The sequence below is a fragment of the Pygocentrus nattereri genome, chromosome 19, assembly GCF_015220715.1.
Source record: "Pygocentrus nattereri isolate fPygNat1 chromosome 19, fPygNat1.pri, whole genome shotgun sequence".
Classification (NCBI taxonomy): Eukaryota; Metazoa; Chordata; class Actinopteri; order Characiformes; family Serrasalmidae; genus Pygocentrus; species Pygocentrus nattereri.
In genome coordinates, this window is record NC_051229.1 from 6354547 (window position 1) to 6377488 (window position 22942).

General features: G+C 41.2%; 1 protein-coding gene across 3 annotated transcripts in view; it reads right to left on the bottom strand.

The window, feature by feature from the left end:
- pex5lb (peroxisomal biogenesis factor 5-like b) overlaps positions 1–22942 on the bottom strand; it is an 81376-nt gene that overhangs the window by 9071 nt on the left and 49363 nt on the right. For 2 of the 3 annotated variants that reach the window (XM_017720019.2, XM_017720018.2), the window contains 6 exons: positions 18696–18783; positions 17751–17837; positions 9283–9402; positions 7332–7475; positions 6976–7046; positions 883–1101 (listed from right to left, as the gene is read on the bottom strand). In XM_017720019.2, coding sequence (XP_017575508.1) covers positions 883–1101; positions 6976–7046; positions 7332–7475; positions 9283–9402; positions 17751–17837; positions 18696–18783 — 729 coding nt within the window. The remainder of the gene's footprint in view (positions 1–882; positions 1102–6975; positions 7047–7331; positions 7476–9282; positions 9403–17750; positions 17838–18695; positions 18784–22942) is intronic. The other variant, XM_037547682.1, reaches the window with a different exon arrangement.

The window sequence follows — 22942 nt, forward strand, 5'->3', positions numbered from 1 at the left end:
CAGAGAACACACTACAGAAACACACTACAGAGAACACACTACAGAGAACACACTACAGAAACACACTACAGAGAACACACTACAGAAACACACTACAGAGAACACGCTACAGAGAACACACTAAAGAAACACACTACAGAGAACACACTACAGAGAACACACTACAGAAACACACTTCTGCACATTTTAAAACAGCAGCGCAATTCACACATCAGGACTGGCCCAGTGTGTCCAGAATGACTCTGTAAAGATCTGAGCGACGATTCAGTCAGTAATCCGGTTCAGAAAGCCTATTTAAGTGTCTTAAGTGACCTAAAACCTCTCCTTGTGTCTCAATCAGTCATCTGTTTGACTCAGACTCAGGCTGATAATCAGACATTTACGGCTAAGTTCATGTAAAAACACGAAAAACGTGAAAAAGACACTTTCCCTCTTTCCCTCAAAATCACACAAACAGGCCCTAAAACACATTTTAACAGATTAATAACAATAAAAATGACAAATATTTTTAGTAAAATGAACAATACTTAGCTCTGTCTTTCAGTTTTACACTGATATATATCATATACAGTATCTCACAAAAGTGAGTCCACCCCTCACCTTTCTGCAAATATTTTATTCTATCTTTTCATGGGACGACACTATAGACATGAAACTTGGATATAACTTAAAGTGGTCAGTGAGCAGCTGTATTTACTGTCCTCTGAAAACAACTCAACACACAGACATTAACGTCTAAATATCTGGCAACACAGGTGAGTCCACCTCACAGAGAACATAACATAACATGTCATTTGACCACAGGCCTGTGCAGACAGACTGAGTTGCAGTCTGTATCCAGCCTAGTCAGGTGGGTATTGCTTTGTAAGAAGTGGAGCATACCATCCGAGGCTGGAGATGGGGGAGACGGAGGAGCCCCTGCGTTTGGGCAGTGGAGAGCCGTCCAGCGGGCTGCGGTCCTGTAGGAGGTGCTTATAGGCGGGGTTGTGTCTGATCCATCGGTGCAGCGCCTCACACGCCTCCTGCTGCTGCCCTGCATTTGTCAGGCTCACCGCCAGAGCCATCAGTGCACTCAGGTTATTAGGGTGCAGCTCCACACACCTGGAAAAGTGCAAGGAAAGAAAACAGTATAGCAAGAAGGGCAATACATTACAGTCAGACATACTCAGATATCCTTAAGCCCTTCATCTGACCACAGAGCCTCTCTTGCCTGGATATTTGTGGGTGGTCAGTGCTGTTCTGATAATGATCCACCACTCAAATATTATCTGGTCAACAGCAGAAACTGACCAATAATGAATGTGCTAGATGGGGGCTGATAAACGGTCCAGCAACAAATTGGCTACAGTCTGTAATTACAGTGGGGTCCAAAAGTCCAATGGGGGTCCAATGTTTTCAGCATAACAATTTAAGTGAAAAGTAGAACCTCATTATTTACATTCATTTCATAATTTCTCTTTGCTTTTGGCACCGCTGGTCAAATTCCATGTTTTGTTGATATTCTACTGAAAATAAGTTCACATCTTCCACAGAAAACACACTTGGATGTGATTTTAAATTTGCTGAGATCTTGGAAACAATAAAACATGTAATAAAGCAAAAAAATGTGCCTTAACTTTTGCACAGTCTATGTTTAATGTTTTATTTTTTTCCCAATATGTTAAAATGAGTGCTGTCAAGCGATTAAAAAAAATGAATCAAATTAATTACATGCTCTGTGATTAATTAATCTAAATGAAACACATTCATCTCCTTTCGCTGTGAGCAAATCAATGACTGAATAAATGACAGACTTAAAGTTCCTCATCTCTTTAAATTCAGATGCAGAGCTGAATAATGAACTGAACTGAAATAAGACACAAGGCTCACAGGTCGGAGGTGCTGCACCGGTGCTGCCTCAGGTAGCGTCTATCGCAAGGCATACAAAACTCCTCCTGCCAAACTTTGTCTGCACGCAGGAGCTTTGCGGATCAAAGAAACAGTCTTAAAGAAACAGTACACCTGTTTTCTGCTCATCACACGATTCATTTTTTTCAGTGATTAATTAATCTAAATGAATGCATTAATTTGACAGCCCTAGTTAAAATAATCGGTAACACTTTATTTGAAGGCTACCTACATAAGGGCTTTATGACGCATTCATAAGCACTTGAACATATTTACAGCACTAAACACATTTAAACCCTATACATAATTGCATCAATCATCTTATCCATGCCATGGAGGGAAGAGAGGGTGGTTTCCAGGCATATTTAACCTGATATCAGTACAATGTCGTCTTAAGAATGCTGACATAAATAGTTATGTATAGTGTTTAAATGTGTTTAGTGCTGTAAATATGTTCAACGTTTATTCTTATTATGTCAGTAAAATGTCATTTATTTCATAAAACATCTTATGTCAGGTTGCGAGAACCGACATAAGCACTTAATAAATGTTCAAGTAGTGCTTCATAAACACATTATTCAGTGCTTATGAATGCGTCATGAAGTCCTTATGTAGGTAGCCTTCAAATAAAGTGTTACCAAAGAATCAAATAAACAGTAACTTAGCATTAAAATGTGCAGGAGTGTGTTCTCTATAGAGGATGTGTAACTTATTTCACCCTCATCTTTTCATGACAGTGTGCACCCGAGGTGTCGTCCATCAAATCCACTTGAAGGGGATAAGACTTAAAAAAGACTTTAAAAGCCCACAGCATGGAAAACTGTGTTCCAGAAAATACCATGTAGCATGTCAACGGTGTTCAATTTCAAAACATACCATCAGTCTAAATAGTCCATATATGGAAACTAAGCTGCAAAGCAGACTATTCAGATTTTTTTTTTGTGATATCACAAAAATTAAGACATCTACACACATACATCCACCTATTCAGCCTACAGCAGTTTAGCTCCACCCATTCACACTGAAGTTATAAGGAGTGCCTAAGCTCGGACTGCTTTTTATATGAAGCGCCATACAGGGGAGCCAATTACAGCAAAGCTTATTTACATATACACCCATCTCAAAGGCACAGAAACAAAAGCAGGCTGTTCAGTTCTAAGGACTAAAGAGAGGTTGGAAAATGGTCATGGAGAAGAAAACTGTGACTGTTTTTAGTACATAAAACAACACATAAATCACAAGTTGTGGAAGAAATAATGTAATCAATGTCACAAATTTGCTTCAGTTTAAATAGCGACCCCTAACTAATGCAGAGTCTTTGTTTAACTTGTTACATTTCATTGTTTTCCATTTTTCAAAATGTCAAAACTTTGTTTTATTTCCAGGTTTTAATAAAAAAAATCCCAGATTTTAAATGTGGACTCCCAAATTTGGATCCCTATAAAGCAGGTGGGGCTCAATTAATGGACACTACATCAATATAATGTATCATCTGTAGCAAATTTAATGCTTTCTCTTATAGTGCATTTACTTGAATATACTGCATACAGCACATTAATACATTCAGTGTCACTGCTGCTTTTACTACTTCTGTTTGAAGGCTTAAAGGATTTAAGAAAGATAACATCTAGCTGGGAAACATGTTAAGGTAGGCCGCGCGATTTGTCGAATAACTGGAAAGCATATAATCTTCCCGGATTATGGGAAATTAAAATGCTAAATCTGTGTCATGAACATGTGGAGTCGCATGCGTCAATAACATGACCCTGCTGTCCTGCAGCCCTCCGCCAAATAAGTCACTGTGTAACGTTTGACCAGTAAGCAGACGCTCGCGGTTATAAAACAGAGAAGAGGCTTTACTTTGGGATTCAGGCAGATATATCGTCGTCAGTACACAGGCATGGGTCAGTTCCAAAGCAGAGCAGAGTCCAAAACACAGGTAATGAGTCAAAAACCAAATACCTAGTAAACCAGGCAACAGTACAAAAGGGCAAATCCAAAAAACGGCGTAAACAAGAAATAGGAGAAAACATACAGGTGAACATCATCAGTATTCAGAAGAACTTGACAAGTGATTGGCCGCTGATGTTCTTCTCTGAGTCAGGTGATGAGGCGGAGGACTCTGGGAAGTGTAGTTCATAGGCTGACTAGCCGAATACGTGACACACTGCTCAAAAAACAGGAATCGACGATTTCAATGATAGAGAACCAATTTGGTTGTTTAAAATGATTCTGATATAATTTAATATTAAGTGGTGAACCATGACTATCAGAGCTAGGCCTTCATTTTAGGGCATAAATATCAAAATGGGAAAAAAAACCCTTCATGATTTACGTTAATTTCCACTGGCGCCCCGATGGTGTTTCCAATAATATGTTTGCACTAACCTGGCTGTCGTTCATGAAACACATCTAAATCTTATAAAAGACATTCCATACATTTTATTTGAAGCTTGAAATATATTAATATTATTAATATATACTTTAGCTTGCAGCAGTTTTATAGTGGCTCAACAAAGAATGATGACATAGAACTGCTGCTGTTGGCTAGAATGCAACTCGTATTCACAGCTACTGATGTATCTAGAACTTCCAAAAGGTCTAAAGTGAAGTCTTTTTCCTCACAAAATTGGTCCCACCCACTGGAAATCGAATCTTGATAGGTTGCTTCTGCCACCGAGGCCCTGAGGAGTTCCTTACTGGTAGTGTTCAACAAATAAAGACTAATTAATTTTTATGAATTCGATCAAAATAATTCAGAGTGGCTTGATGTGAAAGAGTCTAATGTAGAGAAACTTACTGACTCACATTTCTTTACAGTGGTGGTGATAGGAACCAGGGGTCAATATGCAAATATAGACATTTTATGGTAAAGCAGCCACTGAAGTTTTTATATGTAATGTTAAAGTAACATAGCAGTACGTCTGCAAAAATTGCAGGACAATTTTGCCTCACAAAACAGACTGCACGTACCACTCTGCCATTATTAAAAAATGCGTTTAAGCTTAGATGCTTATCTCAAAAATATTATAAAACAATTCCTCAGTCATCAGGCATTGTATTCATAACCGTGTCATGTAATGACTTCCTGTGAGGGAGCTTTTAGAGGCATTAACATCTTCAGACGTCTGGTTCCTATCACCACCACTGTGAACAAATCTGGCTTGGGTAGTTTCTCTAGAATTAAGTATTTTACACCAAACCACTCTGAATAACTTTGTTTACTGTTAAACCATACCTTTGTTTATATTAACCATTTAATTATGCAGAAATTAAAAAAAAAATCTGTTTAATACATTGTAAGTCATTTGTAGGACACATATTAAGAACTTTTAGACGTGTCCAAGATGAAAAATGTGGGTTCTGGACCCACATTTCTGGAAAGCTGCTTTGGGACTTGTACAACCCCAATTCCAATGAAGTTGGGACGTGGGGTAAAACATAAAAAAAAAAACAGAATACGATGATTTGCAAATTCTTTTCAACTTATATTCAATTGAATACACTACAAAGACGAGATATTTAATGTTCAAACGGATAAACTTTATTGTTTTTTGCAAATATTCACTCATTTTGAATTTGATGCCTGTAACACGTTCCAAAGAAGTTGGGACAGGGGCGTGTTTACCACTGTGTTACATCACCTTTCCTTTTAACACTCAATAAGCGTTTGGGAGCTGAGGAAACTAATTGTTGAAGCTTTGTAGGTGGAATTCTTTCCCATTCTTGCTTGATGTACAACTTCAGTTGCTCAACAGTCCGGGGTCTGCATTGTCCTGCATAGACAGGTCTGGACTGCAGGCAGGCCAGTCTAGTACCCGCACTCTTTTACTACGAAGCCACGCTGTTGTAACACGTGCAGAATGTGGCTTGGCATCGTCTTGCTGAAATAAGCAGGACGTCCCTGAAAAAGACGCTGCTTGGATGGCAGCAGATGTTGCTCCAAAACCTGTATGTACCTTTCAGCATTAATGGTGCCTTCACAGATGTGCAAGTTACCCCTGCCATGGGCACTAACACCCCCCCACACCATCAGAGATGCTGGCTTTTGAACTTTGCCCTGATAACAATCCGGACAGTCCTTTTCCTCTTTGGCCCGGAGGACACGACGTCCATGATTTCCAAAAACAGTGTGAAATGTGGACTCGTCAGACCACAGGACACTTTTCCACTTCGCGTCAGTCCATCTCAGATGAGCTCGGGCCCAGAGAAGCCGGCGGCGTTTCTGGGTGGTGTTGATGTATGTCTTTCACTTTGCATGGCAGAGTTTTAACGTGCACTTGTAGATGGAGCGACGAACTGTGTTCACTGACAGTGGTTTTCTGAAGTGTTCCTCAGCCGATGTGGGAATATCCGTTACAAAAGCAGTGCCGCCTGAGGGATCAAAGGTCACGGGCATTCAGTGTTGGTTTTCTGCCTTGCCACTTTCCCAGTCTTTTGTTGCCCCTGCCCCAACTTCTTTGGAATGTTCAAAATCAGTGAATATTTGCAAAAAACAATAAAGTTTATCCGTTTGAACATTAAATATCTTGTCTTTGTAGTGTATTCAATTGAATATAGGTTGAAAAGGATTTGCAAATCATCGTATTCTGTTTTTATTTATGATTTACACAATGTCCCAACTTCATCGTTGCTATATAAACAGAATTTAAGGGGACCATATCCTACATTTTTTTCTTGTATTTTATTTTCACTTTTGTGGTTTTATGCAGCTAAAACAGTCAAAGTTAATTATACATGACCATTTTCCAACCTCTCTTTAGCCTTAACAATTCAGACAGACTGTTTTTGTTACTAATACTAATACATGTGAAAATGTAAATGAGCTTTGTTTTGATTGACTGCTCTGGGCACTTTGTAGTTCTACAGTTACAGACTGTAGTCCATCTGTTTCTCTGATACTTTGTTACCCTGTTCTTCAGTGGTCTGGACCCCCATGGACCCTCACAGAGCAGGTAATATTAGGGTGGTGGTGAAACTTTAGTGTTTACATACTTCATCAAACTCCTTTATTTCAAAACTGCAAGGGAATTTTGTTTTTTGGTGATATGGTCCATCTAACTGAACTGAGCTGAATTCTCTTTTTACCTCTGTAGGCAGGCGATGGCTGCCTGCTCGTTCTCGTTCTCTGCATGTGTGGTTCCCAGCACCTGCCAAGCCTTGAGAGAGACAGTGACAAATCTATTATGATATGCAAACATGTCACCGCATTAAGGGGAATAAAATATGGAATAGCAGGAGGATGTGGGTATGGTGGGCAGTTAAGGGGGGGCGGGGCTGGTGAGGGAGCAGCTCAGCGATTAAAACAGCAGCAGATGTACTGATTTATAGCGCTGGCAGGGAAACTGAGGCAGAAAGATAAAACTGATTGATAGGATTTCAGGATTTGGACAAGCACCATATTATTACATCCTGAAATGACACCAGCTACAGCAAGAATGCACCTCTGAATCCTGCGGGTCCTGCAGGATGGCCGCCTCTAGCAGCAGAACAGCGCTGTTCAGGTCTCCTTCACGGCCTTTCTGAACTCCCTCCTCAAACGCATTGGGCCAGTCTTTATAGGGGTTGTCCATGTGGAAGTAGTAACCCTACAACCAACCAAAGTAGAATTTACAACCATTTGTCACTGTGTTTGCACACTGTGAAATTAGACCTCTGCATTTAACCCCTCCGTGCAGTGAAACACCCACATACATGCACACTAGTGAGCACACTTGCCCAGAGCAGTGGGCAGCCCTATCCACGGCACCCGGGGAGCAATTGAGGGTTAGGTGCCTTGCTCAAGAACACCTCAGTCACAGACTGTCGGCACTGGGGATCGAACCAGCAACCTTCCAGTCACAGGGCTGGTTCCCTGACCTCCAGCCCACAACTGCCCCTTAAGTGAACCCAGTTAAAGCAACAATTCGTCCAAATATAAATTTACACTGTTTTTCTCTTCAGTTGTGCATAAACATATAATGTCCACAGAAAAGCACTGATCAGTAGAATGGGATGTAGTAGTGAGTCTAAGGTCAGCTAGAGGGGTATAAAGCCCCCCAGCATTGGACTGTGGAACTGTGCTCTCTGGAGTGAGGGAGCTCCATCTGATTCCTTTAGGATGAGTTGGAGATCCAGAACTGATCATCCAACATCAGTACCTGACCGCACTAATGGGTGAATGCAATCAAACCCTCACAGCAATGTTCCAACATCTAGTGTAAAGCTTTCCCAGAAGAGTAGAGATTGTTACTGCAGCAAAGGACAAACTTCATTCAGCCAAGACATGTATGTAACGATTTAGCTGTGCAGTTTGCACGTTGCCAACTGAAATTTAACTTTGGGCAACAAATATTACTTCAGACTGCGTTTCTGTTAAACATGTAAGTTTGTTTTTTTGCCGAACTATAACTTCAAGTGAAGTCTCCAAACGAGAGCTGGTGATTAATATTGTTCCGCATTACTTAAGCTTAAGCACAGGCCTGTTTTTAATCTTTTAATAGATCTGGAGAGGTGGATGGCAGTATGTTGATAATTGGATCATGCTGGGCTCTTTAATATTGCAGGGAAAGTGGAATCACGCTCAGAGAGAGCATGTGGAGAGGAGAAGGGCACAGGAACCAACACCTCTCAGCAAAGCCGTATGCCTTATTTACAACACAGCCAACCAAAAAACACACTCAGGCATCAGATTTTGGATAAAGAAGCTAAAAAACAAAATGTATTTCGGAAAGCTTTGGAAGAATATCAGTGTAATCACACACACACACACACACACACATACATATATATATATATATATATATATATATATATATATCGTTGCTGTCCAAAGAGAAACAAGCACCTCCAAAACTGTGACTTTATAGGATTAATACTTTATTATTTAAAGTATTAATTATTATCATTATTATTTATTAATAAAGTATTATTTATACTTTAAACACTCTTTCAGTGTGTTTATATTTATATATACAAATATATGACACCATGAAAATACATATTACGCCATCGCAATGCTGAAAAGTAATTTTCATGCTTAATTGCATCGGCGTCTGCTTTGTCTTCTCCAATGCTTTCCCTGCCATCTGCTCTGACACACACAATGCGGGCAGATGAGAGAGAATTTTAGATGAAAGGAAGCATTATCTGGCATCTGGAGTCTATAACCTTTGAAGTGATAATCTACTGCTATATCAGTTGTGAATGCCCAAAATAATCAGTTAGAAAATATGCAAATAAAAGGTTCATTCTCATTGGATGGTGGGGACATATGCTGCTTCCCTATTGGATGATTCTAAACACTTCTCATTAGGTGGTAATGAAAGGCCTGCTGGCCTACAGCTCCCTCTGATGGGACACTGATGTAAACCACTTATTCCCCATTAGCTGAGGGTTGTTTGGATGATGCTGTACCGTTTCATTGGGTGAAACGCTGAGAGGAATCAGGCCTTCACTCTCTCCATCCTCCAGCCAGTTCCGCCGAGCAAGCTCCTCCCACTCCGCCTGCATCTTATCCCAGAATTCGGTGTCTGACTGGAGGGACAGGAGCAGAAGGGACAAAGACATTAGAAACACAGAAATGAGGCACAATCTCAACATAAATCTATAAGGAACAAACAAACAAACAGACAGTGTACTACAAAAATACATAGAGTCCAGCAGCAATGTTAACAGTAGAACACCGCTGACAATAATACGTATATAATGTATTTATAAACAGAATTTATTCGTAAGTGGCGTTCAAATCACCCAAAGACGTCATATAAATAACAGTATAAAAGGCCTTAACAGACCTTTCCTAATAACCATTGGGATATGCTGCAATTTTTTACACTGTAATGTACAAAAGTCAGAGAAGAACTGCAACAAATAAACATAATATCAGATTTTTCATTATTTAGTGTGTCCACTTTTGCTTTTATTCTTTCAGGAGACTCACTTTCAGTTTCTCACAGAAATCTGCAGACACACCTCCAGAGTTCAGTCTTAGAAATTAGTTTAGCATTTTCTGCTTCTCACAATCCAAATAATCAAATTCAGTGCAATTTCAGTCCATTGTTCAGCTTCTTTGTTTGATGTGTCCGTCTCCTTTTCTCAGTGAGGTTCTTCTTGATCAGCTACACATCCTTTCAGACCCACGGCGCTGCACCCACAGCTATATGAATGCTAACAGTTTTAGGCTGCTAAACATGAGTGAGTGAGTGAGGTGTCTTAAAAGACTCATTTTCACTAATGAAATTGTAAAGAATTCAGAGCTACTTTAAGGAGCTACTTTAAAGACATTTCAAGAGACATTAAATGTTAGATAAATCTATCTAGGTGTGCACTAATGTGTATCGTTCTTGTCCAGAAGAATCCATCTTTCAGCCTCCTGCTATCACTAACACATGCACATTCATGCTGAAGAAGAAAAATGAAAGAAGAAGAAAGAAGAAACACTGCGCTTCATTCATCAACATCTCCCGTTTTTAAACTGCAAAGTCAAAGTGTCACAGAGACGGTATTGTGATCCAGCGGAAGGGATAGAATATCATCTGCAAAAAACACATTTATGATTGGACAGCAGAACTAATACTCTCAGATTTCATACTGCAGCTGCTGTATATCAGAACGAACAGAACAAAAGTGTCCCGACGTGTCAGTAAAAAGAGAAAAACAATATATGTACAAAAAAATATAGACACCTTCAAAAGGAGTAATTTATGATATCCTATTCTAAATCCTAAGCTTTCTACAAGATGTTGGAGTGTGTCTGTGGGAACCTTTGTCCATTCATCCAGAAGAGCATTTGTCAGGTTAGACACTGATGTTGGATGAGAGGGCCTGGCTCTCAAACTCTGTTCTAGTTCATACCAAAGGTGTTCAGTGATGTAGAGGTCAGGGCTCTGTGAGGGCCAGTCAAGTTCTTCCAAACTAAACTCACCCAGTCAGGCCTTTATGGAGCTGCTTTGTGCACTGGTGCGCAGTCATGCTGGAACCAGAAAAGGTTCTTCAGAAACTGTTCCCACAAAGTTGGAAGTGTACAATTGTCCAAAATCTCTTGGTCTGCTGAAGCATTGAGATTTCCCTTCCCTGGAACTACGAGGCTGAGCCCAACTCCTGAAAAACAACCCCACACCATAATCCCCCCTCCACCAAACTTTTCAGTTGGCACAATGCAGTGAGGCAGGTAATGTTCTCCTGGCATTCACCAAACCCAGACTCGTCCGTCAGACTGCCAAATACACCACTGTACTCTCTCTCTCTCTCTCTCTCTCTCTCTCTCTCTATCTCTATATATATATATATATATATATATATATATATACATATATATAATCATCGTCGTTGACTGCTTTATATCCAGATAGAGTCATGGTTATATATATATATTTGAATATATATATATATATATATATATAATTTTTTTTTTTTTGGTGTATGTATGTATGTATGTATGATGAAATGGTAACACAAAGGCAGATAGCACTCCAATTAAAAAATAAAATAAAAAACAACAACCAATAATTGTGGATAATTATTCATAGGTACATACAGGTACAAACACTGTCCAAACAAAACCATGTATCTCCAAATATCGTAAAATAGTATCTGTACAGGAGAATGCAAAAACGCTCTTTTTACTTTCAGTGTTAGTTAATGTACAGAGATTGTATTTCAAGTAATTCTGGATCTTTCTATCAGTCCATTTATCATGACATTTTCAAATGATATAGAAGAAACAGAGATATGTTTTATTAGACAGTATGATTATGAATTATTGTTCTACTTTCAGTCTCAGCTGATTCCACTTACAGTCATTCAGTGACTATAGATAGCACGCTAGCTCAGAGAGAGGTGTATTATTATTACAATTGACCCTGCTGGACTGTACACATCACTGCCGGTGTGTATGTTGCTGTGTCTGGTGCCTACAAGAGAAACAACAAAATAGATCTGCCTAATAAAATAACCCAGTAGTACATTCTAAATAAAATCTAAAACTTTTTTCCTTCTCCAATAAAGGTGTTTTTTCAGTGATAAAAGATCAGACACTGATGTTGGATGAGAAGGTCTGGCTTGCAATCACCGTTCCAGCTCATCCCCAGCGGGGTTGAGGTCAGGGCTCTGTGCAGGCCACTGGAGCTCATCCACACCAAACTTGTCAAGCCATGTCTTTATGAAGCTTGCTTTGTGCACTGGGGCTCAGTCATGCTGGAACAGGAAAGGCTCTTCCCCAAACTGTTGCCACAAAGTTGAAAGCATATAATTGTGTAAAATGTCTTTGCTGCAGCATTATTATCACCCTTCACTGGAACTAAAGGGGCTCAAACCCTGAAAAACAGCTCCAGCCCATTATCCCCCCTCCACCAAACTTTATTGTAAAGCCAGATTCATCCACCAGTCTGCCAGCTTATGAAATATGACTCATCACTTCAGATAATACGTTTCCACGGCTTCAGAGTCCAGAGGTGGCATGATTTACACCACTCCAGCCGACACTTGGCATTGCACATAGTGACCTTAGGCTTGTGTACAACTGCTCTGCCATGGAACTCATTGCATGAAGGTCCCGATGCACAGTTCTTGTGCTGATGTTGCTTCCAGAGGCAGTTTGAAACTTTGTAGTGAGAGATGCAACAGAGAATAGGTGGTTTTTACATCCTACAAGCTTCTGCACTTAGCAGCCCCGCTCAGTGAGTTTGCATGGTCTACTGCTCCGTTGCTGAGCTGTTGTTGGTCCTAGATGCTTCCATTTCACAATAATGGCATTTACAGTTGACCAGGGCAGATCTAGCAGGGCAGAAATTTCATGAACTGTCTTATGGTAAAGGTGGCATCCTATGACAGTGCTATTTAAAATCACTGAGTTCATTATTACGAGCCATTCTACTGCCACAGTTTGTCTACGGCAGGGGTCAACAACATGCAGCTCCAGAGCCATTTGCGGCTCTGTTACTAAGGTTAATAAGGTAAATAAGGTAAAAAGAAAAATAATTGTCCTTTGCAGTAAAATAAAGCTCTGCTGATCATTCTAACACAATTTTAACAATAAATGCTGGAGTTAATGTATAACTGCTTATTCACCCTTTAACCCTGTTGGCGCTCAGACTGCTGGTCACCATAGCAACACAGACAACAACCCTGCCTAACTAATAGCTAATGAAACGACAAAGAGAGAAATTTAAGAAAAACATAGATAATTTGGAGACAAATGGTCTCGTCTGCATTTATAATCACTCCACCTGGTTTCCTGAAACATTTAATCTGCAACGGGAAACTGTCAAAATACTAAAGTCACAAAGCTGAATTTTCCCAATCCACCTTAAATGGAGCAGCAGTTACATTCTGCCACCTCAGGCGCCGTTTAAAGAGGAATGAGAAAATTCAAACAAGAAGCTGTCAAATGAGAAGCGACTTCAGCCTAAAAAAGTCGAACACTGAGAAAATTTTACAAGAAATTATTCCGCTTTTCCTGCTGGAGATGCGAGAAATGCGGCTGTAGCTGAGCTGATGCTTTAAGCAGAACAAAGTAGGTCTGCATTTTTGTTTATATTATATTTTTATAGCCTATACTAGCACATCAGCACACACTGAGACAGATTTACAGCTGGTAAAATGGACATAAAATGTTACGGCTCCTAAGGTGGTTTGAATATTGTTGAAAGGACAAGGGCTCTTCCTAACATTGGGGTTGCCAACCCCTGGTCTACTGGACAGTGCATGGCTACGTGCTCGATTTTTTACACTTGTTGGCTGAAATACTTGAGTTCAGTAGTTAGGACTTTGGCCATGTGGTGTATTTTTTAATCCTTTCTTTCTAAACCAATGCAAAAGTCAGCATTTCCTCCAGAAGCTGAGTATAATCTTCTCTCCTCTCTCAGATCTGCTAATCTGTCACCTGTTCCCGACACTATCAGACTGGCGCAGCAGCTAACCCTGCGACACCCATTCCCTCTCACACACTGAGTAATGAGAGCCTTCATTCAGCACGCAGTGTGTGTGTGTGTGTGTGTGCCTCTTCTGCATAAACACACACAAACCTTAAAGTTATTCATCATTATTCTTTGTCTGCTCTCAGAACAGGCCGAGGAGGAGAGCCTTAACGGAGCTCTTTAAATTCCACCTCAGAAGGCCGAACTGTATTCTGCGTCTTTCTGGAGCTCAAATTGCTCTTAAATCACACAAATGCACTGGTTTTAGATTTAGCAGCACTGCTCTGCTTCACATCAGGGTAGAATGAAGCTCCCTCTCTCTCTTTTCGGTCTCTACCTCTCTCCCCCTCTCGCTCTCTGTCTCTCCTTTTCTCTTTATTTCTCTTTTCTCTTCTCTGTCTACCTTTTCCCACCCCCTTTTTTCTCACTCTTTATCTTTCTCCTTCTCCTTTTCATTCTACAGGTTCCTTTATCTTTCTTTCTCTTTCCTACTTTCTTCTCTGTCCATCTCTCTATCTCTCCTTGTTTTCACTCCATCTCCCCCACTCTTTCTCTCTCACTCTCTCTCTTTTTCTCCCTCTTTACCCCCCTTTTCTCTCCACCTCTCTCTCACTGTCCATCTCTGTCTCTTCCCTCTCTTTCTCTCTCAGTCTCTTGCCCCCTCTCTTTATTTCTCCCTCGCTCTCTTGCCCCCCCGTTTTCTCTCCCTCTCTTTCTCTACCCGTCTTTGTCTCTCCCTGCTCTTTTGCCCCCCGCTCTTTATTTCTTTCTCCCTTTTTCTGTCCCTCTCCCTCTCTTTCTCCACCCCTCTCTCTGTCTTTTCCTGCTTTCTCTCTCTTGCTCTCTTGCCCCCTCTTTATTTCTCTCTTACTCCCCTCTCCCTCTCACTTTCTCTATCCCTCTCACTGTCTCTCCCTGTTTTTTCTTTATTTCTTTCTCCCCCTTTTTTCTCTCTCCCCTCTTTTTCTCTTTCTTTCTTTCCCCATCTCTCTTCATTTCTCTTTCTCATTCCTTTTTCTCTCTACCTGTCTCTTTCTCTGTCCATCTCCCTCTCTCCCCTCCCTTTTTCTCTGCTGCTCTTTCCCCCTCTCTTCATTTCTCTGTTTCTCTCCCCTTTCCTCTCTCCCTACCCCCCCCCCCCCCCCCCCCCCCGCCCTACCCCTCTCCAACACTATATTTCTCTCCCCACATTTGCATTTAGAATAAGAAATGTGCTGGAATGAATCAAATCTAAATAAATGGCTCCATTATCCACTCAATAGAATATGGATGATCGCTCTCCTTTTGTGAGATTTTCATTCTCTTTAACTAAGATTCCTCCTGCACAGCCCAAAGCACCAGCACTTCCTCAGAGTCAGTCGCCTCCACTCTAATCAAGGGCTGGGCGATAAGGCAAAAACACAGCATCACAATGCTTGAAGACTCTTCCTCTTCCAAAACTCAGTAGCAAAACAGCAGAAATACAGTGGAAATTATAAAAGGCTGAAATGAGTGCAATAATTTGAATTTGCAAAATTATAAAACATTTAAGGAGGCATTCCAACCTCATATTAGCATTTCATACATTATTTGTTGTGTTAAGTAATAACCTGTAGCACAGCGCTGCATTCACCAGCTCCATTGGTTTGACTAAATTCATGATTTTTTAATCTTTTTTTTGCATTTTCATCCATCAGTGTTCTCTCACTATAAAAGCCAGTGTGCAAATACACAAATACATAAAGCCGCCATTGGGGGTCCGACCGCAGCACTCAGTTTAGCCTGCGCACCATCTATTTTTCAAAATAAAAAGCTTTGTTTGGGTTCTTTGCAGCATCTCCTGCTTGATTCTTCACTGTCATCATCACGCTGCCTGAGCAAAAACAGTAACAGCAACAACAGAGTAATTGGTGGGCATAAACACACTGGCTGTGTTTACATGCAAAGGTTTTCTCCAATCCGATTGAAAACATTCCAATTATAGATTTTTGGTGTTTATATTCACTCTATTCAACAATCTGATGCGTTTACATGCTCACTACAGGTAATCAGATCCAAAATGACACGCATGTGTAGAGAACCACTTAGTGTAGACGTTACCATGACAACCAACATGATGTACAGTCAGAGTGAGATGAGCAGCAGTGAGCAGTGCTTGTGTTCTTTATCACTATAAAATGATGTCAGACTCAGGAAAACGTCCTTCATATGTCCTTATTAAAGAAGGCCGGGAGGAAGACGTCGTGTTCTGAGACACATAAGCTGGACGTCCGTCCCACCGCCGTCTTTTAAAGATCAGAGCATGAACTTCGTCTCCTCTGCAGACCAGTTTCATGCTGAACGGTATAGACTCTCACTATGACGCGACGGACATGATCAGAATGGACTTACACTTTCCGATAGTGAAAACTGAACACTAAGAGACATTTTACAAGAAATGATTCCACTTTTGTGGAAAAGTTTGTTGTCAGAGATGCGAGAAAAGCGGCTGTAGCTGAGCTAAAGCTCAAAACAGAGCAAAGAAAGATTGCGTTTTTATTATATTTTTAGCCCATACTAGTACATTAGCAAATTCTGAGACATATTTACAGCCAAGATGGCAAAACATTACCTCATTAACATGAACATGACACACTGTGGTTCCCAAGGTGGTTTGATTTTTGTTGAAATGGGAAAAAAACGACTCTTCTTAACACTTTGGCTGACCCTGAATGTTAACCCCAGATCTGGGTTACGGTGGGAAAATGTGTAAGTTTGATTTTTCACTTAAGATCTCCTATCCAGGGTGGTGCGTGTCACAGTTGGAACTTAAACCTGAAACTTTAGGAGGTCACTCTGCACTGCTACATACTGCACCTTCAGCATATTGTTCTATTAAATCTAAAGTGAAGTAGAAAGTTGGAGCTGTCTGAATGATTCAGTTTGCAAGAAATAGCTTCAGGGTGAGAAAGCTAAATCAGAGAGAATGTGTGCTCAGGATATCGACCATATCTCAGCATCCCTGTTATAAATATAGCTTGTCTATAAGTCAAGTCTAACAACTCGCTCTGCTATATATACCTCCTCCTTACAGGGAGGATCTCTTCAATGCGGACAGAAAACAAAGCTTTTGCTTGTATGTGGAGTGGAGAGGAGCTGACATCATCACAAAGCAGCATCTTTCAGGTACCAACTGTTTTTGTTGATGCAGCACCTGCAGCTAAAAATGTAGTAATTATGCAGGCCTCACTTATACATGGGGGAATTTAAAAGGCAAATCAAAAGTAATAAATTAAGAGTTTCATCGATCATGAGAAAAGGTTAGCCTTAGAAATTTCTAATTGCATATATGTACTTACATATAAAATACATATGGGACATATTATTACAATATAGAGGTAGTTACATGTATATAATACATGTAGAGCACATTGATATTAAATACAGGTAGGTACATATTTATTTACCTCCTTGTTTCTACGCTCATTGTCCATTTTATCAGCTCCACTTACTCTATAGCTGCTCTTTGTAGTTCTACAGTTACAGACTGTAGTCCATCTGTTTCTCTGATACTCTGTTACCCTGTTCTTCAGTGGTCAGGACCCCCATGGACCCTCACAGAGCAGGTACTGTTTGGGTGGTGCATCATTCTCAGCACTGCAGTAACACTGACGTGGTGGTGGTTTGTTAGTGTGTGTTGCACTGGTACAAGTGGATCAGACACAGCAGTGCTGCTGGAGTTTTTAAACACTGTGTCCACTCACTCAGATGTCCAGTTTTGGTCATGGGAGGAGTCCCATTTTCTCTGTAACTTTCACTCATTTTTTTTTTCTCCTTCTGTAAGTGGATCATCTTATATCTAATCTCCTGATACTCCCCCACTCTAATAATGGCTGTTTTGACAGGAATTGAAATAAATGAAGGGTGGTCTCTGACTTTTGCACAGCACTGGGGAACGTGTGTATGATGTATATGCGTGTGTGAAACTTGCGAGTGCGTGGCTCTCACCTCCACTGCGGCCTTGGCTCGCACAAACTCCTCCTCCAGAGAGTGCTGTCTGCCTAACAGAGAGCTGCCCAGTCTCAGCCTTGGCTGCTGCGCACACAGATGGTCACACACACACACAGAAGGTCAGTCAGCAGTCTCGACCTGTAACACTATCTTTGTCCTCAGATCACTTTTGCTGAGTGGGCAGTAAATAAGTTTGAGGGCAGCTGAGGAGTTTCCAGCACTGGGCTTTCTTAAAGGAAACTGCTGCAAGTGAATATATGATATATATGGTGAAGCATATGATGAGCTGGGGCTATATTACAGAAAATTCTTAAGTCTGAGATCATATCTAATCTGCTTTGTTGTCACGGTAACTTCACCCTGATAGCAAGATGATAGTGGACCACTGTCGGCCCTCTAATGGCAAAGCTGGCGGTCTACTGATTGATTTTTCCTTCCTTCCTTTCTTTACAGTTTAGTAAATCATTTTAATTCAGCAAAAACATTTTCTATAAAATCATTTTATATCAGGCCTAGTCATTATTTAATTTCTCTCAGTTGTTTGTAACATTTGTCTAAGTTTATTTTCTAAAATAAAAGTCTCTGGGCACTATATTCACTATATTCAGATGCTTCACTACTGCTGCCTCACTGATATGTTGTTGATGTGTTACTGATACTCTATTCAGAGTTTATTAATCATCTACAAAGGACCACTCCAACTAAAACATTACCCAATATATCAATGAGAACAGTAACCCTCAAATCTGGTCTTGGTCTCGGGCTCGGCCGCTCCTTGACTATAACACTAGCAACCTTTGTTGTTATTTAGAAAGATACATGGTGGAAAAGGCTGTTCTACAGCAATATGGGTAGTATGTTTTTCACCTATTTAGAACTAACTGTTGGTTTATTGTGCAGTATTGTATTCACAGAAAGCACTAAAAGATTAATTGCTGAAACCTGAGACGTGGGCCCGGGGTCAGACTCTGTGCTGATGCTCAGCTCCAGGGCGTGTTTGTTAGAGAGGCTGCTTTTAAAGTCTGCCGACCTGGAAAGAGGAAAAAAAAGAGATGTTGGGACAAATGTTCAGCAACAAACATTTATTTGCATTAAACTGCTGGAACAGTTGAGCGCTACTAAAGGAGAGCTATAGCGTCTGCCCTTGCTCTGACCACTGCCGGTTGTTCATTCAGTGTGAGATGCGGCTGTCTTTCAGACTTATACTTAGAGTGGACTAACAGTAGCTTTAGCCGGAGCATAATATCAATGATTGTGGTGTGACCTTATGCAAAACACTTCAAAGAAGGAGTGAACTGCTGCTGAACTGTCATTGTTTATTACCTACACCTGCTGGCCAGTTTATCAGAAACACCCATCATATGGCACATTCTGTGGGTTTACAGTTGTAGCCCATCTGCTGCTGCACAATGTACCACTCCCCCTCTAATCTGTCCCTCAGTGAAAAGTTGATATTTTATGTGGAAATGATGTACAATTAAATCAAGTCAATTCAGCACATCACTTTCTTAGTGCACAGATTTTTAGAAACATTTAGAAGATACTAATTTAGGCTTTATGTTAGCTTATGTACAACCCCATTTCCAAAAAGGTTGGGACGCTGTGCAAAATGTAAATAAAAACAAAATACAACGATATGTAAATCATATGAACTATGTATATAATATAGTTAATTGGAAATAGCACAAAGACAACATATCAGATGTTGAAACTGATAAAATGTAATTGTTTGTTGAAAACTATTTGCCATTTTGAATTTTATGCTAATAACACGTTCCATAAAAAGTTGGGACGGGGGCATCAAAAGGCTGGTAAAGTTGTATAATGCTAAAAAAACGCCTAGTGCTTGATTGGCAACAGGTCAGCAACATGATTGGGTATAAAAGAGCATCTCAGAGAGGCAGAGTCTTTCAGAAGTAAAGATGAGGAGGGGTTCACCACTCACAATGAAATAGTGCAACAATTCAAGAATAACGTTTCTCAACATAAAATCATAAAAAGGGCGTTTGCTTTTCATCATCTTCAGTACATAATATCATTAAAAGATTCAGATAATCTGGAGAAATCTGTATGTAAGGGACAAGGCAGTGCTCCAGGAGGATAGCCCATTGCTTCAGCGACAGCAGAGATACACGGAGCCTGTGGTGGGGGACACAGACCATCACAGACTACAAGCCCCTACCGCAGACCTGTGACAGCTCCACCTCTCTGCTGAATGAGCTGAACAACTTCTTCGCCTGGTTTGAGGCAGACAACAACATGCCTGCAGAGAAGATCCCACCCCCTCCTGGAGACCAGGTGCTGACGCTGTGCCCAGTCCATGTGAGGAGATCATTCAACAAGATCAACTCTCGAAAAGCTCCTGGTCTTGACACCATACCCAGTTGTGTGCTGAGGGACTGTGCTGGAGAGCTCACAGATGTCTTTACAGATATCTTTCACATCTCGCTGACTCAGGCTGTTGTCCCCACCTGTCCCAAAGAAAGCGTCACCCTCCTGTTTCAATGGCTACTGTCCGGTTGCACTCACTCCCACTCTCATGAAGTGCGTCGAACGACTGGTCATGCAACACATCAAGACTGTCCTTCCCCCCTCCCTGGACCCCTTCCAGATTGCATATCAGCCTAATCGCTCAGTTGATGATGCCATCTCCACCGCCCTCCACTCAGCCCTCACACATCTGGACAAAAAAGACTCTTATGTTGGAATGCTTTTCATTGATCCACATTTAACACCATCATCCCCCAGCAGCTCATTCTCAAACTGGACAAGCTGGGGCTGAACACTTCACTGTGCAACTGGCTGCTAGACTTCCTGACTGGGAGACCACAGGCAGTACGGGTCGGCAACAACACATCCCGCACCATCACACTGAACACGGGGGTCCCCCAAGGATGTGTAATGAGCCCCCTCCTATTCACTCTAATGTCCCACGACTGCACACCGTCACACAGCTCCAACCTCTTCATGTGGTGGGTCTCATCAGCAACAACGATGAGACAAACTACAGAGGCGAGGTGAGCCACCTGGCCTTGTGGTGTAGACACACCAATCTCCATCTGAACATTAAGAAGACGAAGGAGGTCGTTGTGGACTTCAGGAGAAAGTGCAGCCAGCATGCTCCTCTGACCATCAACGGTGCTGCTGTGGAGAGGGGAAAACAGTACCAAGTGCCTGGGCGTGCAAGTCACAGAGGACCTCTCTTTGGCCAGTAACACAGCATCACTGGCCAGAAGGGCTCCTCAGCGCCTCTACTTCCTCCGCAAACTGAGAAGAGCCAGAGCCCCAGCCCCCATCATGTACACCTTCTACAGAGATACTATCAAGAGCATCCTGACCAGCTGCATCACCGTGTGGTATGGTGCCTGCCGCAAGACACTCCAGCGCATCGTGAGAGGTGCTGAGAAGACTGTTGGCACCTCCCTCCACTCCCTCCAAGAGATACACAGCTCTGCATGGCAGGTGATCATGCTCACCCCCTACACAGCTTCTTCAGCCTGCTGCCATCAGGGAGAAGACTGCAGAGTCTCCAGGCCAGGACCAGCAGAACACAAGTTCCAAAACATAGGGTCCTGACTCCCACTCCCCAGTACTGAACTCTGACATTCTCAGGGATTGTTATGCCCATCACTTTGTTATGCACTCATCACTTTAACTGCTCCATAAGCTCATTCTAGTTGCACTATTTATACCAACAGACCTTAATCTGTATGTGCCTTATGTCACTTTATACTTTTATATTTATATTATTTTTTATTATTCTATTCTTCTACAATTAATGTTTATTTTTACGATTAGTGTTTAGTGTTTTTTTAGTGTCTATTTAAATACACTTTTTCTGTTTACCGTCTATTTAATGCTATTGTTACACTGTGGGGTCTGAGAGTAACGCAATTTCAGTACACTGTCTGTCCTGTACATATTGTAGTATTGACAATAAAGCTGACTTGACTTGACTTGACTTGACTTGACTTGACTTGACTTGACTTGACAAGGCCAAAAACTAGTATTTTCTGGCCATGATCTTTGGGCCTTCAGGCGGCACTGCATTAAAACAGACTTGCTTCTGTAGAGGAAATCACTGCATGGGCTCAGGAACACTTCTGAAAACCAGTGTCTGTCATATTAAAAGACTGCAAGTGCTACACTGGCTTGACTGTAGTCCAGACCTCTCACCCACAGATAACATTCAGCGCATTATGAAATGAAAAATATGACAAATGAGCCCCAGAACTGTCGAGCAGTTGAAATTCTATGTTAAGTAAGAATGGGAATACATTTCATTTTGAAAACGACAGCAGTGTCTCCTCAGTTCCCAAACGTTTAGTGCTGTTCAAAGAAGAGGTGATGAAACAGAGTGGTAAACACGCCCCCGTCCCAACTTTCTGGGAAGGTGTTTTTGGCATCAAATTCAAAATGGGTATATATTTTTCAAAAAAACAATAAAATTTCAAATTTTCAACATTTCATATGTTGTCTTTGCAGTATTGTCCTTGAAAAATATGGTTTAAATGATTTACATTTCATTGTACTCTATTTTAATTTACATTCTGCACAGCATCCCAATTTTTTTTGGAAATGGGGTTGTAATATTGAGACAATAATATTTAGGTGACAGGCTAACCTCAAACCTATACTAATGCTAAGGTTTTGACCAATGTCCACTGACTGTTCAGCAACATAGCCCATCTCAGTGACACAGCCTGCCTCGATAGAAGATTTTCACCATAAAGTGTAACGGTTCACACAGGATAGGAGAACTTTTCTCTAGTGAAGGCTCACTGATGATGGGTGATTTTCTCACTGGGGTGACCAGAAGGGCAGCCGTTCATTATGTACGCCCCTGCTGTGTTGCCCAGGCTTTTACACGTGTCATTGTCACTGCTGGGTTGAGAGTGGTCACCACCTCAAAATATCCGGACAAGAACACGTCTGTGGTCAGAAACTGGCTAACACAAACTGTGGATCAACAGATGGGCAACAGTCTCTAACTATACAACAGCAAGATGGAGCTCCACACAAACTAAATCTGGTCAAATGGTGGTAACTTTCTAATGATGGATGGGGTAGAGGGGGCCTGATAAACTGTGCAACAACAGATGGGCTACAATCTGTACTCCTATGCTGTGCTCCTTAGATTAGGGTTGCCAGATAGCCAGCCTTGGCCAAACAGGTGTTCACCAATGTTT